This window comes from Eulemur rufifrons, chromosome 17 (assembly GCF_041146395.1).
Source record: "Eulemur rufifrons isolate Redbay chromosome 17, OSU_ERuf_1, whole genome shotgun sequence".
NCBI classification, from domain to species: domain Eukaryota; kingdom Metazoa; phylum Chordata; class Mammalia; order Primates; family Lemuridae; genus Eulemur; species Eulemur rufifrons.
This window is the reverse complement of record NC_090999.1, coordinates 66,924,699-66,946,220: the sequence shown is the minus strand read 5'-3', so window position 1 is coordinate 66,946,220 and position 21,522 is coordinate 66,924,699. Positions and strand designations below refer to the sequence as shown.

Genomic DNA, 21,522 nt, shown 5'->3' with positions numbered 1-21,522 from the left:
CTATGATGATAGGTAGCACCTACACTTAACATGAGGAGACTACTAAAATATTTGCCATTTAAAGATTTAAAATACAGTTCACGAAATAAGATAGAAATGCAAACCGTCTCATACAAGTTTCGTCGTTATCCTGTAGCCGTTGTTGCAGGGAAGGTATGGTAGATTACGCATCCTCTTAGTCGAGGTGCAAGTTGCTTACAGTCCCGCTACGATTCCCATTTCTGTTGTCGCACAGCGGAGTTACAGACCCAGTGTGGATAGCTCTCCTAAATCCCTTAAATCGCTCGTAGGCCCTCGAAGTCCTATCCGCCTTCGTCAGCCCCGAACCATGGAAACGCCCACCCGCTCTGTAAGTGCGAGCTGAGAAGTAACGATGACAGTTGCGCTTCTGCTCCTTAAACCTACCCCCAACAGGCACAGGCGCTCTCCGAAGCCTCGAGAACCGACGTCAAGCCAAGTACTGAGCAAGCGCGAGAATAACCACGCCCTCCCTGGCCTGGGGCCGGCAATTAGGTGTAGCCGGATGGCTTGTTGTACTTACCTTTAACAGCTTTGGTTGTCCGGACTGTTGCTCATGTTCATTTCCCGCCTCTCTTACTAGAAGTCACTTTGCCTAAAGTAGAAGTTGCTGTGTAGGGGTAAAATTTGCTCTTCCATTAAGTTATCACTTTGCTCTTTGAGGCAGAACTCGTCGTTCAGCCAGCGTGTCCTGACAGATAATGGGCAAAAAAATGGCATTTTGTAAAGAACATTTACAGTCCGCCAACTCAATCACATTAAAAAATAATTTAAAAATAAAACGCTCTTCAGCTCCATAGTGTGTGCTTCATAAGACATAGAAGATGTTTTACTTTTCCATGCCAGTGAGAATAGCGATTTATATATTAACAAGGACCTGTAGTAAGATTCGGCGCATGCGCAAACCGTCGGACGCGGAACCTCCCTGGAGACGCTTAAATACCGACCTGCCTTGCGCTTTCCGGCGGTGGTGGAAGTTGTTTCTGGGCAGTGTCTGGGGACGCCATGGGGAAGGTAAACGTGGCCAAGTTGCGTTACATGAGCCGAGATGACTTCAGGGTTCTGACCGCGGTAAGAAGCCCGCCGTTCCCTTTCTGTCTTGTTCCTTCCCATTGTGCGTCCTCTTCCTGTGCCACGAAGTTTGCTGAGAGCTGAGCGGTCGCGCTCTGGGCCCTGGAATGTGGCGGAGGCTGGGAATCGAGAACGGGCACCGGAGAGTGGGATTTTTTAAAAAGCATTTGCTTCGGAACTTACTTTCCCCCAGACATAGCAAAGCGCCCCCCCCCCGACACCCCCCAACCCCCCAATCATTTTCCTTTCTGTTCTCATTCTTCTTGCGCTTAAGAGACACGCTCGCATCTCTGTGGCCTGGGAAACTTCTCAGACCCTGGGTTTCCGAACCTCTGTGAGGAGCTTAAGGCCCCGCCTGGGGAGAATTGATAGCATAGAGTTTCTTACTAACAGACTCAGCTTCATAACAGCCCTTCGGATTCGTTTAGTCAGATTTTAGTAGCAATTTTAGGAGGTTCATCGAGGTACAAGACAGACAAGAGAGAGACGTAGATCATCAAATAAACAAATGAGTAACCAGGATAATATTAAGTGCTATGAAGATGATAAAAGATAATGGAATAGAAAGTATGTACATTTGGGGAGGAGGGGCACGAATGCTGTATTTGAATTGTGTAGTTAGGGAAAACCGCCTGGGTGAGTCTTGTTTAAGAAAAGATTCTTGGCCCTTTGTAGGCAATGAATAAGTATTCGCTAAATGAAAAAATGAATGGAGGGATCATAGGAGCTGTATGAGAAGGAGTCAGCCTAGTGAAGCCCTTGGGAAGAGTTGGAGGCACAGGAAACAGGAATAATAAGTGCAAAGGCCCTGAAGCAGAAAAGTCTTTGAAGAAAGCAAAGGACACTGTGACTGCATCTTAAGTGAGCCAGAGACTACTGTTTGGAGATGTAGCTGGAAAAGGTGAGAGCTAGTTCGTGTACTGTAGAGCCTTGCAGGCTTGGTAGAGAGTATGGGGGAGCCACTGAATGTTTTTGATCAGGAGAGTGACAAAATCTGATTTTATGGCCTTTGTCTTATGACAAAAAAAAACATATATCTAGACATTTGCAGAATAGAGCAATACATTTATTTAGGAGCCAATATCTTTTGGTAAGGAGTGAATCCCGTGATCAGTATTATACTACCTATGTTGTGTACTTATGTAATAGGTTATGTGCTATGAGTCATGCTGATTCTTGTATTAAGGCTTCATGTTTTGGATTTTAGAAATTAGTCTTAAATAGGCAACACTTAAGGATTATACTGTCAAATGCAAAATCAGTATGAAATTTGGAAGACACTTGTTTAAACTCTTTCCTTCTGTAGATTATTCAGTTCAACTGGATTTTCTCTAAAATAACTGCTGTCACCTCGAAAGATACCTTCCTTCTGTGCTTCCTCAGCACATTCATTGATTCCTTAATGTCTCTGACAGAAATAGGGGTCAAGAGGAAGAATGCTGGAGGCTGAAGGAGGCAGGGACAAAGCCTGAAAGATGAGTTTGGTTTCAAGTGTGAAGTTTGGAGCTAGGCACATGGCTCAGACTTGTAATTCCAGTGCTTTAGGAGGCTGAGGCAGAAGGATCACTTGAGGTCAGGAGTTTGAGACCAGCCTGGGCAACACAGCCAGACCCTGTCTCAAAAAAAAAAAAAAAGCGTGCGGTTTTGGTGGGACATCAAAATGGTGCCAGATTTGTCTTTTAGAATTTTAGCTGTGCAATATTTAAGTTTTTTTTGAAGCTCACCAAGAAATGATGTAATTAAATATGACATTGAAGTCTCAGTGGAATCTCACCAATGTTAGTACCTTTCCTTGTCTCTCTCTTCCCTTTAACTTTTTTGGATCCTCCTATATCAATAATCATTATTTGACTAACTGCCCTTACCTTTCAATAAGAACTTACCCCCCAAATTCTGTCCCCAACACTTTTTCTTCTATTATTTCTTGCTTGGTGATTGTATCCACTTTACAGCTTCATCTCACCTCTACAAATAATTGACAATTTTCCCCTCTAATTATGACTTCATTCCTAAGTATAGACCCCTTTCCAATTTTCCTTTAAACACCTTCATTGGACACTGTGTGCTCAAACCAAATTCATCAAATTTTTCTATCCCCTTCCTCCTTTCCCAAAATCTACCAAAAAGAATAATAATATAATTTTAAAACATACTCTTTCTCTTTACTTCCCATTTTAACTCTTCATTCCCTTTACCCTCCCACATCCAACTGCCAAACCCTCTCATACTGCTTCCTAAAGATCTTTAATTTTTTCCTTGCATTACCACTACCACCTGCCCTATTCTGATTACTGTTTCCTCTGAGCTGTACTGCTTAGTTCTCCAGTATATTCCCTTCAGTTTTTTCTGTCTTTAAGACAGTTTGTATATTCCTGCTGGATTAATGTCTTTAAAATAACTCTGTTCCTGTGTCTCCCTTGCCTAAACATCTGAAAGAATTTTCCGCTTTGCTTAGTATAAAATATAAAACACCTTCATCTATGTTGCAAGGCTTTCTATATCTAGAAATATTTTCCAGTTGTCTTTGCATGAACTCTACATGCCATCCTACATGAGCTACCACTGTACTAGCTGTTTCCCGTGCTCAGTACTTTCTTGCATATGTGCCACTTCCAAATCTTTTTTTCCCCCCTAACATCCCTTTCCCTGCCTTCTCTGTATGCCCACATCTCAAAGTCAATCTCAAGTGTTGCTGCTTCTTGGAATGGATACCTCAGCTGGAAGTATTCTTGTTCTGCCCTTAGCTACTTCTTTTTTTTTTTTTTTTTTTAAACACGTATCACTTCTTGCCTTCTAATAAAATTAGATGTGTACTTACTTTATTTCCACAATTAGATAATAAATTCTCCAGGAGTAAAGAGTATTTTTATGTATTTTTTTATCCTCCACAATGCCTACATATGGTACTTTCTTGTTAAAAATCTGCTTAATATCTAGAATACCTGTAGATTTAAAGACAAATGTTTAAATGTCAACAAATATTTTAGTATTTACCACATGTCATTAACTATGTCAGGTCCTCAAAATTCTTAACCCTTGAAGTGGAGAGGTATGAATATCAAATTGTAATCAAAAATATGTTCAGAGAAGGAAGTAATTATGTCTCGGAATTATTTAGAGAATTGCATGGTCAGGAAAGTTTCAAGTTAATTTCTTAGCAAAGTTTTGTTAGGCTCTGTGTCAATTATGATTACATAATGTGATTTCTTTAATTTCAGGTTGAAATGGGCATGAAGAACCATGAGATAGTTCCTTGCAGTTTGATTGCATCTATAGCCAGCCTTAAACATGGTGGCTGTAATAAAGTTTTAAGAGAATTAGTGAAACATAAACTCATAGCTTGGGAGCGTACCAAGAGTAAGTATTTTGAGGCACCATTTATGATTTTTCTGGTAACTGGTTTCTCCCAGAGCAGGTGTTCTAAAAAGGCAAGAAGTGGAATTTGCCAGACTAGTAAAGCACTTGATGAAGAACTGACAAAACATACTTCTGATATATCCTATTAGCCAAAACAATGCCAGAGCACACCAAGATCAGAAGAGATGAGAAAAGGAAATGGCAAGGTTGTATTGCAGAAGAGCAAATAGGGTAGAGATATCATTGCTACCATGTTTGGAAAATATAGTCTGCCACAAGTCTCTAGAGCATTACTTCTCAAACCATCTGCGGTGAGGGGATGAATTTTTTTCAGCCTATCACAGATTATTTTATAAAATATAATAAAAAATAATTACTAGAAAAATAAAATGGATAACAGATATACAAAAACAGGCATATAATCTTGGTCAGACTAATGTAAAAATTACTGAAATTAAAGCTTCCTTTTAGTTTTTGTATTAACTTGTCACAGATACTTGTGGACTAGCATTAGTCAGTGGGTCACACTTTGAGTAACACTACACTAGAAAAGAAATACAGATTATAGGAAGAAATGGGAAACTTGTAAGCCTGGGTAGCTTAGCTTTTTCCAGCAAAGACTTCCCATCTTTAAATTCTTCTTGTGACTTGAACTGATGGGACTCGAAGATACAATATAACTAAAATATACTCTTTCTTATTTGATTTTGTCTAGCTGTCCAGGGCTATCGGTTGACAAATGCAGGCTATGATTACCTAGCTTTGAAAACACTTTCTTCTAGACAAGTAGTTGAGTCTGTTGGAAACCAGATTGGTGTTGGCAAAGAATCAGGTAAGTGCGAATAGTACTGTGGAAAACATTTTCTTTGCTTTAGTTTATATTTTCCCTGAGAAAGTATTCCTCTTTTAATTTTTCCCTTTTTTCCACTGAGGCAGTAAGTTGGAGAGTTGGTTGGAGGCAATACCAATTATGAATGTACCCTTAATTTCGTAGGTTATTGTTTTCTGCCAAAGTCTATCACTGAAAATTCATTTATACCAAAAATTAATTTTATTCTAATAATTGAATTATTTAACACATACTTTATTTGCTCTTACTTTAGATCTGATAAATTTTACATTTTTAGCAGTTAAAAATATGTACATGAGGAAATACTAGAGAACAGTGAATATCTAAAAACCACAAACACATTTTAACATCAGCAGTATGATAAACAAAGCAAAGAAAAGTATGTGTAGAACACAGAAAAAAAAAGCATTCTAAAATAGCGCTGAACAAATACCTGTGTATTATTTTCTGTGTCAAAGACAGGTAGGAGTAAAGAACAGGGAATGAGTTTCTTTATACTGCACTCGCTTACATACTCCTTTTATGCTATATAGTTTATCCTGTAGTTACATTATTTATCTAAGCTTAGGAAACAAAATTAAACTTGGAAGCAAAAGAATTATTAGGAAGCCTACCCCATAGAAGGTTGCTGTGATATTTTATATAGTTTGCATGTCTTCTATATTTATATCCAGATTGTAGTATATGTTTAAGAAGTAAAACAAGAGTACTAAATACAACACAATGTGTGTTTGTGGAAAATATATAAACAGAAATAATGGCAGTGAACACCCTTGTGTCTCTATGCATATGTGCACATAGATTTGTAAATACATTTTTTAGAGATTGAATTATTGGGACATGTATTAGTTTGCTAAAGCTGCCGTAGAGAAATAACACTGTCTGGGTGGCAAAACAACAGAAATTTATATTCTCAACGGTTTTGGAGGCTAAAAGTCCAGTGTGCGGGTTTGGTTTCTCCTAAGGCCTAACCTTGGCTTGCAGACACCTGCTTCACATGGCCTTTTCTCTTTGTCCCTGGTATCTCTTTCGTTTCTGATAAGGACACCGGTCCTAGTGGATTAGAGCCCCACACTTATGACCTCACTTACCCTTAATTACTTCTTTAAAGACCCTATCCCCAAGTAGTTACATTGGGGATTAGAAATTCAACAGGGGAGTTTTGAAGGAGCACAATGAAGTGCATAACAGGGCAAAAGGAATGTACATTTAAAATTTTGATATTACCAAGTTTCTCCAAAAAGTTTCATTGATTTATAGTCCTATCAACAATGTGTGACAGATCCTGTTTTTTAATAGAAATAATTAAAATTCCCTTATGAGTAATTAGAACATGATCTAAATGTCAGTATTACACATAACAACTTGTTTTGATAGTTGACAGAGTACCTGCTGGAAGATCTCCATTCTGTTAGATCTCTCTTATTTGACAGAATGGAGATGTTTGCTCTAGACAGATCTAAAATATTACTCAATGAATAATATTCTTGTTAGAATAGGGTATTACTAACCTGGAGTATTATTCATTGAAGCACTTCAAGAATTGAACTTCATGTTGTTGAAAAGGAAAATATTAAATCACGTCTCTCATAGGACATTAAGGAATAATTAGATGTTTTTCCACTAAATGGAATGATTGTTTTGACATATGGTAAATACAGGCATTGAGCACCTTTGGAAGCAATAACCTTTGACACATTGCATCTCTGATTTCTTTTGTCATAGTTATTAGTACCTATTGGCTTGTCATTTTGGATTGTAATTAAGGTAAAATGGTGAATGCATGGGTTATAGAGTCTTGCTGAATGATAAGTATCCCTAGTTATACAGATTAAGCATCGCTAATCTGAAAATCTGATCTCTGAAATGCTCCAAAATTTAAAATTTTTTGATCATGACATGATGGATGCCACAAATGGAAAATTCCATGCCTGACCTCATGTGCACAAACTTCAATTCATGCATAAAATTATTACAAATATTGTGAAAAATTACTTTCAGGTTATGTGTATAAAGTGTGTGTGAAACATAAATTTTGTGTTTAGACTTGGGTCCCATCCCCAAGATAGTTTTTTATTTATATGCAAATATTCAAAAATCCAAAATTTGAAACACTTCTGGTCTCAAGCATTTCAGATACGGGATACTAGACCTGTATTAGGAAAGATAATATATTTGATACAAATAAAATGAGACAAAGTTATAATTGTTTTAACTTACTAGAATAAAAATATAATAGTGATCCTCTTGGCTCCAGATATCTACATTGTTGCAAATGAAGAAGGACAGCAATTTGCATTAAAGCTTCACAGACTAGGAAGAACCTCCTTTCGAAATCTGAAAAACAAACGAGATTACCATAAACACAGGCATAACGTGTCCTGGCTTTATTTATCTCGTCTCTCTGCCATGAAGGAATTTGCCTATATGAAGGTATTTTTTAAAAAATAATTTTGCATTTTTTAGCCAAATTGTACATGTAGCTCAATGGCCTTAATGACGAGCATCAGTCTGTTGCCTCCCCACCCCTCCCTAACCCCAGACTCAGTCCCTGTGGTCACTTTTAACTCTGCTGTTTGCTATATTAGTAATTTCCTTCTATGTGATGGTATTTTTAATTGTTATTAATATATAAAGGCAACACATTGTATAATATTAACAAGGTGAAATAGCTGCAAATAATTAATGATGTAGTTACCTCACAAATTTGTGTGGATATGTGTACATCTATTCAATGTATAACTACACATATGTCTATCTCGAATTGAAAATACCAGGTAATTACCATCTGTAGAAACCTCAGTGTCTCAGATAAATTGACTAATATTTTTCTTTCACATAATGGAACAAGTATCAATTTAAAAATTTGTATTTATATTTAAAATAGTTAAAAATCTTTGGTTTTTAACCTTTCACCTGCAAAATTAACTTCTGTGTAGATTTGCTAAATATCTTTGATAATAACCAAATTAAATATATTCAATAAGAACAAAAACAGCAAATAACATTTTATTTTTATTCTGTCAAGTAGGATTTGTCATAATTTATCTCATTTTTTTAAAAAAATTTGAATTGAAAATTGTGCCAGTGTGTGAACAATTGTTTCTTATGAGTTCAATTTGTTGTTCTGCGAGTAGGTTATTTTAATTTATATGCTTCAATTTTTAGTAATTGTGGGAGAATTCTTAAGGCCATATAAATGATACTGGTACCATACATGTTATGTATTTCTTATACTGATTATATCTGGGATATTCAGTTTTTATCTTATACTAATTGTTTGTATCCTGTGATAGTCAATCAGTAAGTAAGCAGCTTGATAGCGATTGTTACACATTTTCCCAAAACCAGATTAGGTATTTTCTCAGGGTGTTTAAAATTAAATACTAAGGTAGTGTGGGGTGAAGGAGTGGATACCAAAGAAATAACCAGTACAGTCTGTGTAAAGTATACGTTGAATTTAAAGAAACTTCAGTAGAGTAGAATAATTTATGAAAGAGGTTTCATAAAGTGAGTGAGTTGAGTGGAGCCACGAAGCTTGGACATGATTGTTGACTATAAGGAGAAAACAGTGCATTTTGCAGAGGAGCCAGTATGGGCAAAGACATGAATGGATGTAAGCCCTATGTGTACTGTTGACACTGAGGTGACTGTGCTGACTTTGCTTCTGGGTGCTTATTAGAGTATTGAGAGAACTAGGATTGAACAAGTGGATTAAAGAGAGTTTTAAAAACCAAGAAAAGTTGTTCAGGCTGAAATTTTGACAGCTATTGTAGATTTTTTTAAAATGGACTGTTGGCATAAGCATCTTAGTCTGTTATTTGTATGTAAAATAGATTAGGTATGATGGCAAGAGTGGGAACACTGGTAGAGTAATCAGGCATAAATGACAAAGGTCTGCTGAGAAGTGCTAGCATTGCAAATGGCAGAGGGCATAAATCTTAGGTATTTTGAAAGAAGTAATACTAGGACTTTGTAAACAATAAGACAGAAGAAACTAAGCATAGGGAAAAAGATAGGTGTATGGATTATCTGAAAGAACATTTGACTCAGACTACTGCAGTTTGTCACATAAAAGATTTAGGTAGCATATTGTGATCTGGAAAAAAAGATCAGAGCTCTATAAACTAAAATGTCTGTTCTGTTAGAATGCCTCATTCCCCAAAATGCCAGAAGACAGACCGTTTCCTAAATCACAATTTGTTTCCATTTGAATATTTTGAGCACATGTCAGCAAATGACGGAGACTTATAAAATAGGAGAGGAAATATCCAGAGACTGTAAGTTTCTTGAGGGCAGAGTCTTGTTAGCACTCGTTTTTGTAACCCCTAGCACAGTGCATAATAATATTTTGTAAATGTTCGTTTTTGGTGGAAAAATGAATTCAAGCAAACTTTAGTTTAAAATTTGTTTTTTTTTTAATAGCTTGTTCTATTCATTGAATAAATAAGCCATGCCTAAATAACCAGGTGTTAACTGTAATTTTATAAAGGCCTGTATGTTTTTCTTCTGGTTGTGGGAAGGTACATTTACTTTTATTGTTCTTTAAAAAATAATGATCTCTTTATTACCTTATACCTGTTTTGTTATATTTTAGGTATTGTATGAGAGGAAATTTCCAGTTCCAAAGCCAATTGATTACAATCGCCATGCAGTGGTCATGGAAATCATAAATGGTTATCCTCTGTAAGTACTCATTATTCTTGAAGCCATGGATCCCAATAAATGAATTTAAGGTTTGGGTATTTTTAATAAAAATTTCTTAAATTAATGAAATACTGCTTCTGGGAGATTAGAAATTGACTTAAAGGAATGGACTCAAAGACAAATTGGAAACTCAGTTTCATTCTGACAGTGTGGACTTTGTAATCTCTTTCATTCATTCAGTATTTTTTAAGAGTCTATTAAGTGCCAGGCACTTTTAGGCTCAGCAGTGAACAAAACAAGGTCTCTGCCCTCATGGAACTTACACATTCTGATGGAAGGAGACATGCAATAAATAGCTAAACAAGGAAATATGTATCAGGTAGTAGTGAATGCCATGGATAAAAATAAAGCAGGGTAAGGGGGCTAGGAAGTGCTGAATGGGAGTAGGAGACTGCTATTTTGCATAAGATAGTCAAGAACATGCTCATTAATAAAGTGAAACATTATCACATTTTGATTGGGGTGGGAGTGTTCTGAGCAGAGAAGAGGTGTGATCTAATGTTTTAATAGTTTAAATGTTTTAATAGTATCACTCTGGCTGCTATGTTAAGAATAGACTCAAGGGAGACAAAGACAAAATTAGTAAGACAAGTTAGGAGACATTGTAATCTAGGTAACAGATGACAGTAGCTCTAATCACAGTTGATAGTCGTGAAGGTAATGAAAAGTGGTCAGATTCCAAATGTGTTTTGCAGGTTGAACCAGCATGATTTGTTTGGGATTGGATATGGATGTGAGGGAAGGGGGAACAAGTCAAATGATGCCACCAAGGTTTTTGGCCTGAGTAAGAAATTAATTGGAGGGATAAAGTTGCCATTTACAGAAACAGGAAACCTGTAGGAAGAACAGTTTAGAGTTGGAGGATGGGACAGAATCAGAGATTCAATTTGGGACATGGTTAAGTTTGAGGTGCCTAGGAGCTTGAGAAGTCTAGATTGAAATGATTGTGTATTCGGTATGTAAAGCCATGTCCCTAGATGAGATCCCCAAGAGTAAGTGTAAATAAGGGAAAATAGGACATCATAGAAGGTTTTGAGTAACTCCAAAATTTAGAGGTCACAGAAAAGATGAAGAACTAACAGAAAAGACTAAGAAGGTATGGTCTGTGAGGAAGGAGAAAGACCTGAAGAGCATGTTTTCCCAGGAGTTAAGTGAAGAAAATGTTTCAAGGAGGGCAAAGAGGTCAACTTGACAGATCAGATACGATGAGAACCAAGGACTGGCCTTTGGATTTAGCAGCATGGAAGACATCAATAGTCTCAACAAGAGCTATTTCATAGGAATGAGGTGGATGGAAGCCTGCTTGAAGTAGGTTTATTGGAGAGTGGGAGGAAAGAAATTGGAAGAAATGTAGAAGAGTTTGGCTTTAAAGAAGATCAAAGGATATAGTAGTAGAATGAAGATACAGAATTGGAGCAGGACATGGCTCTTTATTTTTTTTTTTAATAAATGGGAGATGTCATGTCTGTATATGATGGGAATGAGGAAAAAACTGTTGGGGAAACAAGGCTTGGAAATAATATGTGTGCACACACATACATACTTTCATTAAAATTATAAATGACTACAAATAACCTGTTTTCATACTTAAAATACTTGCAGTTGTCAGGTACACCATGTTGAAGATCCTGCATCAGTATATGATGAAGCTATGGAACTAATTGTCAGACTTGCAAATCATGGGCTGATTCATGGAGATTTCAATGAATTCAATCTCATTTTGGATAAAGATGATCATATCACCATGATTGACTTTCCACAAATGGTTTCAACTTCTCATCCTAATGCTGAATGGTATGTGCTGAAATTGATTTCTGGATGTGGATGTGTTTGTGCATGATGGAATCATTTTTTATTCATAATTTTTCAGTTTTTTAATACTATCATTTAGGTCAGTAACTAGTTTGAAGTGACTGGTGTTAATGTTATAAAGATGTGTTTTTTTAATTAAAAGATATCCAACTACTAGAATTTTCCCCATAAAAGAATCTCTCTTATTCCTCAGTTTTATGTAGGGGAAAACTGTACTTTGATCCAATTTTAAAATCTGTTCATTAAATTTATACTGTGTATTGGAAATCTGAAGAAATTGCCTGCTTATCTATTTTGTTTATATAAACCACAATGAAGATGGCATCAAAAGAATTTGAATTACTCTGTTGTAATTTGACAGACTTTGAAAAGTCAAGCCTTCTTAGCCATGGAACTCTTTGTTCATACATACTTTTAGGTAGAAGCCCAATTTTTGAAACATAAAAGCCTGTTCAGAAGAAGTAGGAACATAAAGAGAGGAACCCTAGGACCACCACGTTCTTTTGCCTTTCCCCTTTTCTCTCTGTGGTTACCTCCAAGAGCACTTCACCAAGTGTAACTCAGTAATTTTGATGGCCTGAGTAAAAGATGTAGTTTTGGACTGAAACTGAGTTGTAAGACCAGTGATAATTATCTCTTGTCATTTTTTAGCTTTTGTTTTGTTACTAGAAAAGAATTCACATAAAACTTCATCTTTGACACAGGACAGAATCACTTTATATTCTGTGACAATCATATTCTTTATTTGTGTGTATTCCATGATACAATTGAGTATAATCAAATTAAGGGTAAGGATCTTTTTCTTTCTAAGTTTTGTGAGAAACTTCTTCTTCCTAAAGTTGTTACTTATATCACTTATATAATAGAGCATATTCATTCTTGCAGAGTTGGACCTTGAAGCACTTTATGTTAAGTGAAATTTGTCTTCTTCTTGGTTCCCATTAGAAAATGTCTACATTTATGCTAGAGAAAGAAATGTCATTTAAAAAAATATTTCCAACAAAACAATACTAAAAATTAATTCCTGGCTCTTGGGTGGTCAATACTCTTTGGGTGATGACTAATCGCCTTTTTTATTAATACGGAGTAACATAGTCACACAATAAAGGAACATCTGGGAACCACCAGAATTAGAGAAGAGATTGATGACAGAGTGTGACGTTACAAGTTTAGGCTGCATTGTTCCATGGGGAGACAACATGTTATAATTTGAATTTTTATGAAGTAGTATTGGGGAAAAGGAGTTGTGCTAACACTAGGGATTGGGATATAAATAAGCCCTGTCTCTGGCTTTAAAGAAGTTTATTGTATACTTGGGGGGCTGTGTACGTACATAAAATGATTTTAAAATTTATTAAGATTTTCTCCAGGGTACCCTGAGAGCAAAGAAGAGTAGCATTGTCTTCCTGTTTACAAACTTCATCTTTTGTCAAGGAAATAGTCAATTCCATGTCATCTTATCCTTAATTCTCCTTTATCTGGAAATCTAGAGAATTTAATCTGTTCTTGTACTTCGTGGTGACCAAAAAAGGCAACCTGATATTCAGAAGTCCTTCTACTTTTTGTCTGTATTAACATGTTTTCAGATCATTATTTATAAGCCACAGCATTATTTATCCCTTTAGGTGTTACTGCTTACTAGCTCATGGACAATAAAGGTACATAAATGTAATAGTAGTGTTCAAACTTCTCCTTATGAGTTATTAATATCTTTTTGTCATTACCCTCATATTTATATTCACCTTTCCCAGTTGGCCAGTGGTTCTAGTGAATGTTGCTGATGGGAAGCATAGCCAGTGTGGGGACTAAAGAGGATAAGTGGAAACCTGTCCCCAATCTGTAGATTCGTAATCTCCTTTCCTGGGGTTCACCCATTTTCCCCTACTGTATTTTACTTATACCAAGTAAGAGTATAAGAAAACTTTTGACTTTTCTCATCATAGGAACTGTATGGCATTGATGGCTTATATTCCTTAAGGTTTTCTCAGATTTTAGTTTTTTAAACACACTGGCAACTGATTTGTATCTTTCTTCTTTTGTGTAACATCTTTTTCTCCTTCATGTAAGGAGCAGGAGTACCATAACAAATAATAAGTATATTGTTAATTGGCTAACAAGGAAAAAGATGAGCAACAAAGGCTATATCAAAAATGATTCTTGCTTTTACAGGTATTTCGACAGAGATGTTAAGTGCATTAGAGACTTCTTCATGAAACGCTTCAACTACGAAAGTGAGCTTTATCCAACCTTTAGTTATATCAGGTTTGTAGTTAGCATTACTTTAAATGATAGGACCCTTTACATACCTGATTTATTTAGTACTAAAAATTAACTTTCATCTAAAAAAAGTTTCCAAATGGTGACCTTTGACACATAATCACTGTTGAGTATCACTATTCTGTAGGACATAAATGAAACTTAAAAACTTGAGAATTCCTGCTTTTGGCCCACTGAGGCACTACAATTGAATTTGGGGAAGGAACATACCTAGTTTTTCAAAATTCAAGAACTTTTATTCTATTTTGAATGCTTTGTGAATAACCCAGTCATAAGGAATCAAACCAAATATTTATTCAAATGTGTTTTTCCCTTATTCAGAACAGGAGCTATCTTTAATTAATTATTGGGACATAATGATTATGTACATTCTCAACACTAAATTTTCTCTCATTTATTTTATACACTTAAGATATTTTCTGATTTGAGATAAGTCACATAATTTAAAAGAAATCTTTAGCCCCTTTGAAAGTGAGTTTACTAAGTTAATTCAGCTGAAGTTTCGATAACCCTTTTATTGATATGAGTTGCTTTTCAGTCATATTTTATTCGTAAAATGACAGTGTGTATCTTTCATATTTGTATACCTAAGTAATTTAAGTATTATATTTTATACAAAGAAAAATATTTAAAATATATGAGCTATCAAACCCACTTGAATCATAATTTATTAGAATAATAGGTATTTACCCATCTCAGATAAATATTTTTTCTCTCTTTCAATGTTTGACACTTTTTTCCTAGGAGGGAGGACTCTCTTGATGTGGAGGTTTCTGCCAGTGGCTACACAAAGGAAATGCAGGCAGATGATGAACTGCTTCATCCAGTGGGTCCAGATGAGAAAAACATTGAAACAAAAGAGGGATCAGAATTCTCATTTTCTGATGAAGAAGTGTCAGAAAAAGCAAAAGTTTGTAGGTCAGAAAGTGAAAGTGAATGGAACTCTGTAGGTGAATCAGGTGGCTGCTATTGCAGATCATCTGAAGACCTTGAACAAATAAAGGAAGACAGTTTGTCAGAGGATAGTGCTGATGCACACCATTTTGAAATGACTGAATTCAATCAAGCTTTAGAAGAAATGAAAGGGCAAGTTATTGAAAAAAATTCTATAACTGAATTTTCTGAGGAGAAAAACAGAACTGAAGATTACATGAGGCAAGATGGTCAGACAGGTCAAGGAGAAATCCCTGCTGGCTCTGAAGAGTATGAAGATGAATGCCCTCATCTTATTGCTTTGTCATCATTAAATAAAGAATTCAGGCCTTTCAGGTATAGATTTCTGTTGATTACTTTTTGACTTTAGTCTTGAGACCAATACTTTCTTCAATTCCGGTAAACTAATGTTTTTTTCCAAAAGATGTAGCAGAGTTTTATTCTCCCATTGTTATGTGTAAAATGAAAGCCAAATAACTTTTTTGTTGTTAAAACTCAAAATACCTTCCTTTTCAAGGCATTTCAAAGTAACTGATGTGATTCTAGGCAGCCTCTTGACTAAATTTCAAGTAATTGTACCTTAAAATATAAACTGATAACTTTCAAAGAATTAATGTAGGTTTCTTGATAAATTGATCAGGTTTTAGATAGGTGAGTTAATCTTCATTTTCTTTCATAATTACACATCTAATGTATGTTTGAGTTATATAAAGACACATATAAATATGTAGACATGCAGTAAATGTGTTTTATACGTAAAAGAGAGAGTAAATTTTCTTTGGTGCTTTTAACCTTCTATCTGTTGTTCATGTATAGTTAAAATCATAATGTTTTAAGGATTTTTTTCTTGCAAATATTAATGAATCAGTCTCAGTTTAAATTAGCAAAAGTTCTAAAAAATTTTTAGATTTGGGCTAGTTTATCTGGAACCAAATTATAGTTTAATGATATATTGATTTTACTTATTTCAAAACAGTAATGTGACAGATAAAATAAGGTCAGCAATACATTTAGTAAGCATTTTCCAATACATGTTCTGGCTAACTTCTTGAGGCTGCCTTTATAGTTTTGTTTATGAGGCAAAACCTGAGGATTTTGTTCCTTTTCCATACAGCTCTGTATCTTAAGTCTCAAGTCTACTGCCATTTGAATAGTAAAGTTGGAAAATTAAAGCAAAAGCTTAAAAGGGTAAAAGTCAAGAGTGGCAGTGGTTCAGGATTTTGAGTAAGTGATTGTATTAGTCTGGGGATCTCCAGAGAAACAGAACCAATAGGAGATTTGTTATAAGGAATTGGCTCGTATGATTATAAAGGTTGAGATGTCCTAGGACCTGTAGTCGGCAAACTGGAGAGCCAGTGGTATAGTTCCAGTCCAAATCTGAAGGCCTGAGATCCGGGAGAGCCAGTGGTATAAGTTCCAGTGCAAATCTAATGGCAAGAAAGACCGATTTTCCTAGCTCACGGACAGGCAGAGTGCATTCTCTTTTACTCTGCCTTTTTGTTCTGACCTGGCCTTCAGTGTATTGGATGAGGCCCACCCACATTGAAGAGAGCAATTTGCTGTACTCATTTTACCAATTGAGAAACATCCTCACAGACACACCCAGAATAATGTTTAACCAAATATCTGGTACCCTGTAGCCAGAGTCAAGTCAACACATAAAATTAACCATCACCATAATTAGAAGAAAATCTACATAGCGTTAAATGGTCTTTTAAGCCGAGAATGGGAGTAATAATTTCTTTCTGGACACATGCTGGGCAAAACTTTTATTCAAAGTAGAAGCAAAATAGCAGATTTTACTGAAAAATATTAACTTTCGGGAGTTAATGTTGTCTGAGTTCTCACACATTGTACAAGTTGAAACTTTGAGCAATGTAAGAAACAAGTTATGTAGTTTCCATAGTTGTAGTGTTTTCTAGCTTAGAGCAGACTCAGTACTATCTCTGTTTCCATTGTATCTACTGTCATTTTGAGAAGGTAGCAAGAAAGTACCTCAGAAATTTAGATTGTGAGAGGCAGATTTGTATAGTTCAGTGAAAAAGGACATAAGAATTGTGGAAAAGTCATAAATTTTGATGACCAAACATTCTACCATTTTGAAATTTTGATAGTGACTATGACTGTCAGAATGCTGATAAATGGAAAATTGTTAAAACATTGGGCTGAATTGTAGGTAGTTTTACCTTCACAGAAATCTTAAATATAATGATCTTTCAGGGGTATATCATGTGTAAGTTTTACTGCCATGTAAGGAATAACATTAACTCTGGGTTAATTGCATTATAAAATTAGCTAGGTAAATTGTGGTTTGTTTTTTTTTTTTTATTTTAGAGATGAAAAAAATCTGGGAGATGTTAATCAGTACAGAGCAAGAACTCTGAGTATTACTTCTACAGGCAGTGTTGTAAGCTGTTCAACAATTCCTCCGGTATGTATTCATTCAACATTTACCAAACGTTTATTAGGTCACTACTGTGGACAGGTTAATGAGTTCAGGCACTGTGAGGATCATGATGTGTACAAGCCAGCCTCAAACACTTGGACCTCGTATGTTAATGCTATAAAATTAGGTACAAATTTAGTGGTATAATATAGAAGAGAGGGTTCACTTTTAGCTGGAATTATCAAACCTTGCAGGAAAAATGCAGTGTATAAATTTGTTTGAACTTGAAGGATTATAGAAATTTAGATACAAAGAGGGATTTTGTAGATTTTCATGTGGTTTAATCCCTTCATTTTAACAATGAGGAAGTTGAGTCCCAGTTATGTTATGTGACTTTGCTCAAAGTTACCTAGCTGGTGACAGCAGTGTGACTGAAGTGTGAAGGTGCACCAGCTTCACTAGCTAGTTTATTCTTAAATTTTGAAAGAGAAGAAACAGATAATTAGAAAATTTGGGGTATCAAGTTCTTGCTGGACCTTTTAAACGTTTAGCAACAACACTCCAAGAAATTTTGAATGGGACATTTTCTGGGCAGAACAATGAGCACAAATAGTCCAGCCCCTACTAAGGAGCTCTTTTGCTTGCCAAGCTTCTTTCAGAACTACCCAAAAGAAAGAATCAGTCTAGACATAATAATGTTCCCCAGAACAAAGCTCTTCTCACTGGCCCATGGAGGTATTGTCACTCTTATCCTCTGATACCAGTATTGTGAAGGTATGTCGCTGTTACTTACCATTTAGGAATAACATGGATCTCCAAATAGGCCATTTGTGAACTCTGTTCTTGTTAGTATGTAACAGAATTCAATTATAATTAAACAGTAAGGTATATTGCTTTTAAATAAATATATATGTATACGGCCACTACCTAGTAGAACTTTCTGCTTTGACAGCAAAACCAAAAAAAGAACACAGATTTTATTGATATTTGTGTACTCCCAAAAATAATACACAAATATTTTATTTCATGTTTCACTATTTTTAGTATACTAAAGCATAATTTTTCTGCCATTTTTAAACATGAAAATGTTGTAGGATTTGTAAAGCATTCTTGATTTGGAGGGAGATACATGCGTGATAACCCATCATCTGCTTATTTTGCTTGAAATGATTTTTACAGTCTCATCAAAGCAAAGAACTAAGGGAAAATTCAAGCAAGTTATCTAGGAAAGAAACCAATCTTTTTTTCCCTTAGGAATATGCTGCAGGACTGGGCACTCCAGTTTAAATGTGATGCGTGCTCTACTATTTTCTTGAGACTTCTCATTTCCTATCAATTGGATGCCTTTTTTCATAGTCCCATGTCTTTCTCTTACTTAGTTTTTTATTTGGTGATATGTCAATTGTTTTTTGAATGAATTTTGTGGCACCTTTCATTACTAAAAATATCTTTATTCTGCCTCACACTTCCTTGGGAGTTTAAATATTAGGATTATGGTTTGGAAAAATTTTCCTCCAGAATCCCAAAGGCATTATTTTCTTATCTTCAAGCTTACAGTGTTGTAGTTAAGAAGAAGATGTTCTGATTCCAGATTCTGGGCTCCTACTGGAGTTGGGAGGCAGCTTCCTGGGGTCAGGAAGGGTCTTGAAACTTTTAGCCAGTTCTACTGTTTTCAGTCCTAAACCTTCTGGAATATCAGGTCTTTCTATTCTCAGGCTTTCCTGGGTTTGGAAGCAGCTGCGTCTCATGGAGTATCAGATTCTATAGAAACTTGAGTTCTGCACTGTTTCCCCCTCTCTTCTTAGACCTTTACTTCCACTAAGAATCATTAAACTAGAAGAAGGACAACTTGTTAAAGCCTGTTAATTAATTATAGTCTGCTTAATGATATAAAATAATCCAAAGTCTACATTTAACTCCCCTGAGCTACAACTTCATAATTATACATATACAACTCAAGAAACAATGCAAAAAGCAGACTAGTTCTTCTTGCCCCCTTTTACCCCTCAAATCCATTCTTTAATTGTTTAGCTTAACAGATTTTTAATAATTCTTCTTTGTGCCGAGCACAGTAAGAAGACCCTTGCTTCTGCCCTTGGTGTGTTTATTTTCTTTTTTAGGAGACAAGTTTGATGGTGCAACGTTATATACAATTAAATAACAGGCTGTAGTGCTTCAGGGAAAGGAAAGTTCATTGTGAATTGAATATTTCAGATTTCTTATTCATCTTGTAAGTTATGTGACATGTGCATCCTGTATCTTAACTAATAAGTAATTTGAATTTTTGGTCATTCACTGTATGAAAGCATTCTGCAACTCTAAAAACCTATATGAAGACTTTAGACTTTTCCATGTGTAACTGCTGCCATCAGGTCATTTTCACGCCTGAAATTGCAGAGGCATTCTGGGATGTAGTGACCAATGGTGAATGCTTTCAAAAATAATTTTCTATTACAGAATCATGCCTACTTTTAACTTAGGAAGCAGAGGAACAAGCAGTTTTCATCTTGTTTTGTTTTCATGGTAGACACTAGGTGGCACTATGGTGATTTGTTATTTAAAGAATTGTAACTATACTTTGTGCTATATAATCTCTGTATTTCTGTTTGAAATTTAATTTCTCCTATTTTATAACAACCTCCAAATAGTACTGTCAGTTTTTGGAATTTTTTAAATTCACGCTTTTAACATACACATTTGAAAGATCTTAGTAATGTAAATATGTTTTATGGAATGTGTACTCCTTACGAAAATGGTTCATTGATGGTAATACTAATTTATGAAATCTTTCTAGGAACTGGTGAAACAGAAGGTGAAACGTCAGTTGACAAAACAGCAAAAATCAGCTGTCAGACGTCGATTACAGAAAGGAGAAGCAAATATATTTACCAAACAACGAAGGGAAAACATGCAAAATATTAAATCAAGTTTGGAAGCAGCTAGTTTTTGGGGAGAATAATATATATTTTTAATATTTTATTTTTTTAAGTTACTATAACCCCCTTTGAAGCCACTTTTAGCCTTTTGGATCCAGGCCAATATATAAATAGATAAATAAATCCTATTTCATCTTTAAATTTGACTCATTCAGTATGTGTCTTGCAAAGAATAATTGTCTGTTAAGGCTTTTTCAAAGTAATTTAGATAACTATGATAAATCTTTTTCAGAATAACTTTATTAGAGATATTTCCATATTTTAAAAAATCTAAATATCACCATTTTTGTTGCTCCTGTTCTCTGCCAAGAACAGGTAGATTACTCGGTTTCAAATCCCAGCTTTCCCACCTATTACTAGAAACAGCCTTAAACAAGTCATATTTCTCTCCCTTTTTCCTCCTCGGTCTCAGTTTTCTTACTGGTAAAATTGGATTTGTAATTACTCTGTATGGTTGTTTTGAGGATTACACGAGACAATGCACATTCTAAGCATTCAATAAAGCACAGTTATTAGAATGATTATCTTTCTGAAATTCTGCTGACAACTTGGTTACATTTTATTTGGCCACTGGGAGAATTCACTGCCTTCTATTTTTTGAGTCTTTTTAAGTATGGATAAGCCATTAATACACAATTTAATTAATTAATAGGTTGGCAAAAACTAGATTTTTGGTAATGTGGTTGTAGAAACAGAAACTCAAGATAGTCCCACCATGATTTTTACAGTAACCAGCTTTTACACAGGCCTGAGCATGAGTTAGAAGAGTTAGTGGTCTAGGGAGGTAGAGGGAATGAATAGTGAAATGTTATTATGTAGGTAGGTCTGGAAGATGTTCTCACCTCAAAGTTAACAAAAGTGCAGAAAAGAAAATAATGTAAGCCATGGTCCCTTCCTCAAGGACTTTGTAATTCAGTGAGATGTGAAGATGAGTGTTTAAGTATATGCTTGTTGGTATGAAGTCTCCTAGCTGCTAAGTCATAAGGAGATCACCTGCAGTAAAAAAAATGGCCACTAGATGGCAATGTCACCCCATAGTCACCAAACAGGTTACTTGCATCCCTGATTATGATCTACCAAAGAAAGTACAGCATGTTCTTTTCCAAGATTGATAGAAACAGCAAATTCCCTTTCACCTTTGCAAAATTAATTGTACTATTTGCGAGATCCATCAT

General features: G+C 35.4%; 1 protein-coding gene across 1 annotated transcript; it reads left to right on the top strand.

The window, feature by feature from the left end:
• Positions 1-967: 967 nt before the first annotated feature.
• RIOK2 (RIO kinase 2) lies at positions 968-20,639 on the top strand. Its single transcript, XM_069492302.1, has 10 exons — positions 968-1,089; positions 4,308-4,446; positions 5,162-5,278; positions 7,554-7,729; positions 9,894-9,982; positions 11,606-11,797; positions 13,985-14,077; positions 14,837-15,361; positions 17,360-17,456; positions 20,206-20,639. The coding sequence occupies exons 1-10, from the start codon at positions 1,024-1,026 to the stop codon at positions 20,368-20,370; spliced, it is 1,659 nt and encodes a 552-aa protein (XP_069348403.1). The 5' UTR covers positions 968-1,023; the 3' UTR covers positions 20,371-20,639.
• The last annotated feature ends 883 nt before the right edge of the window (positions 20,640-21,522 follow it).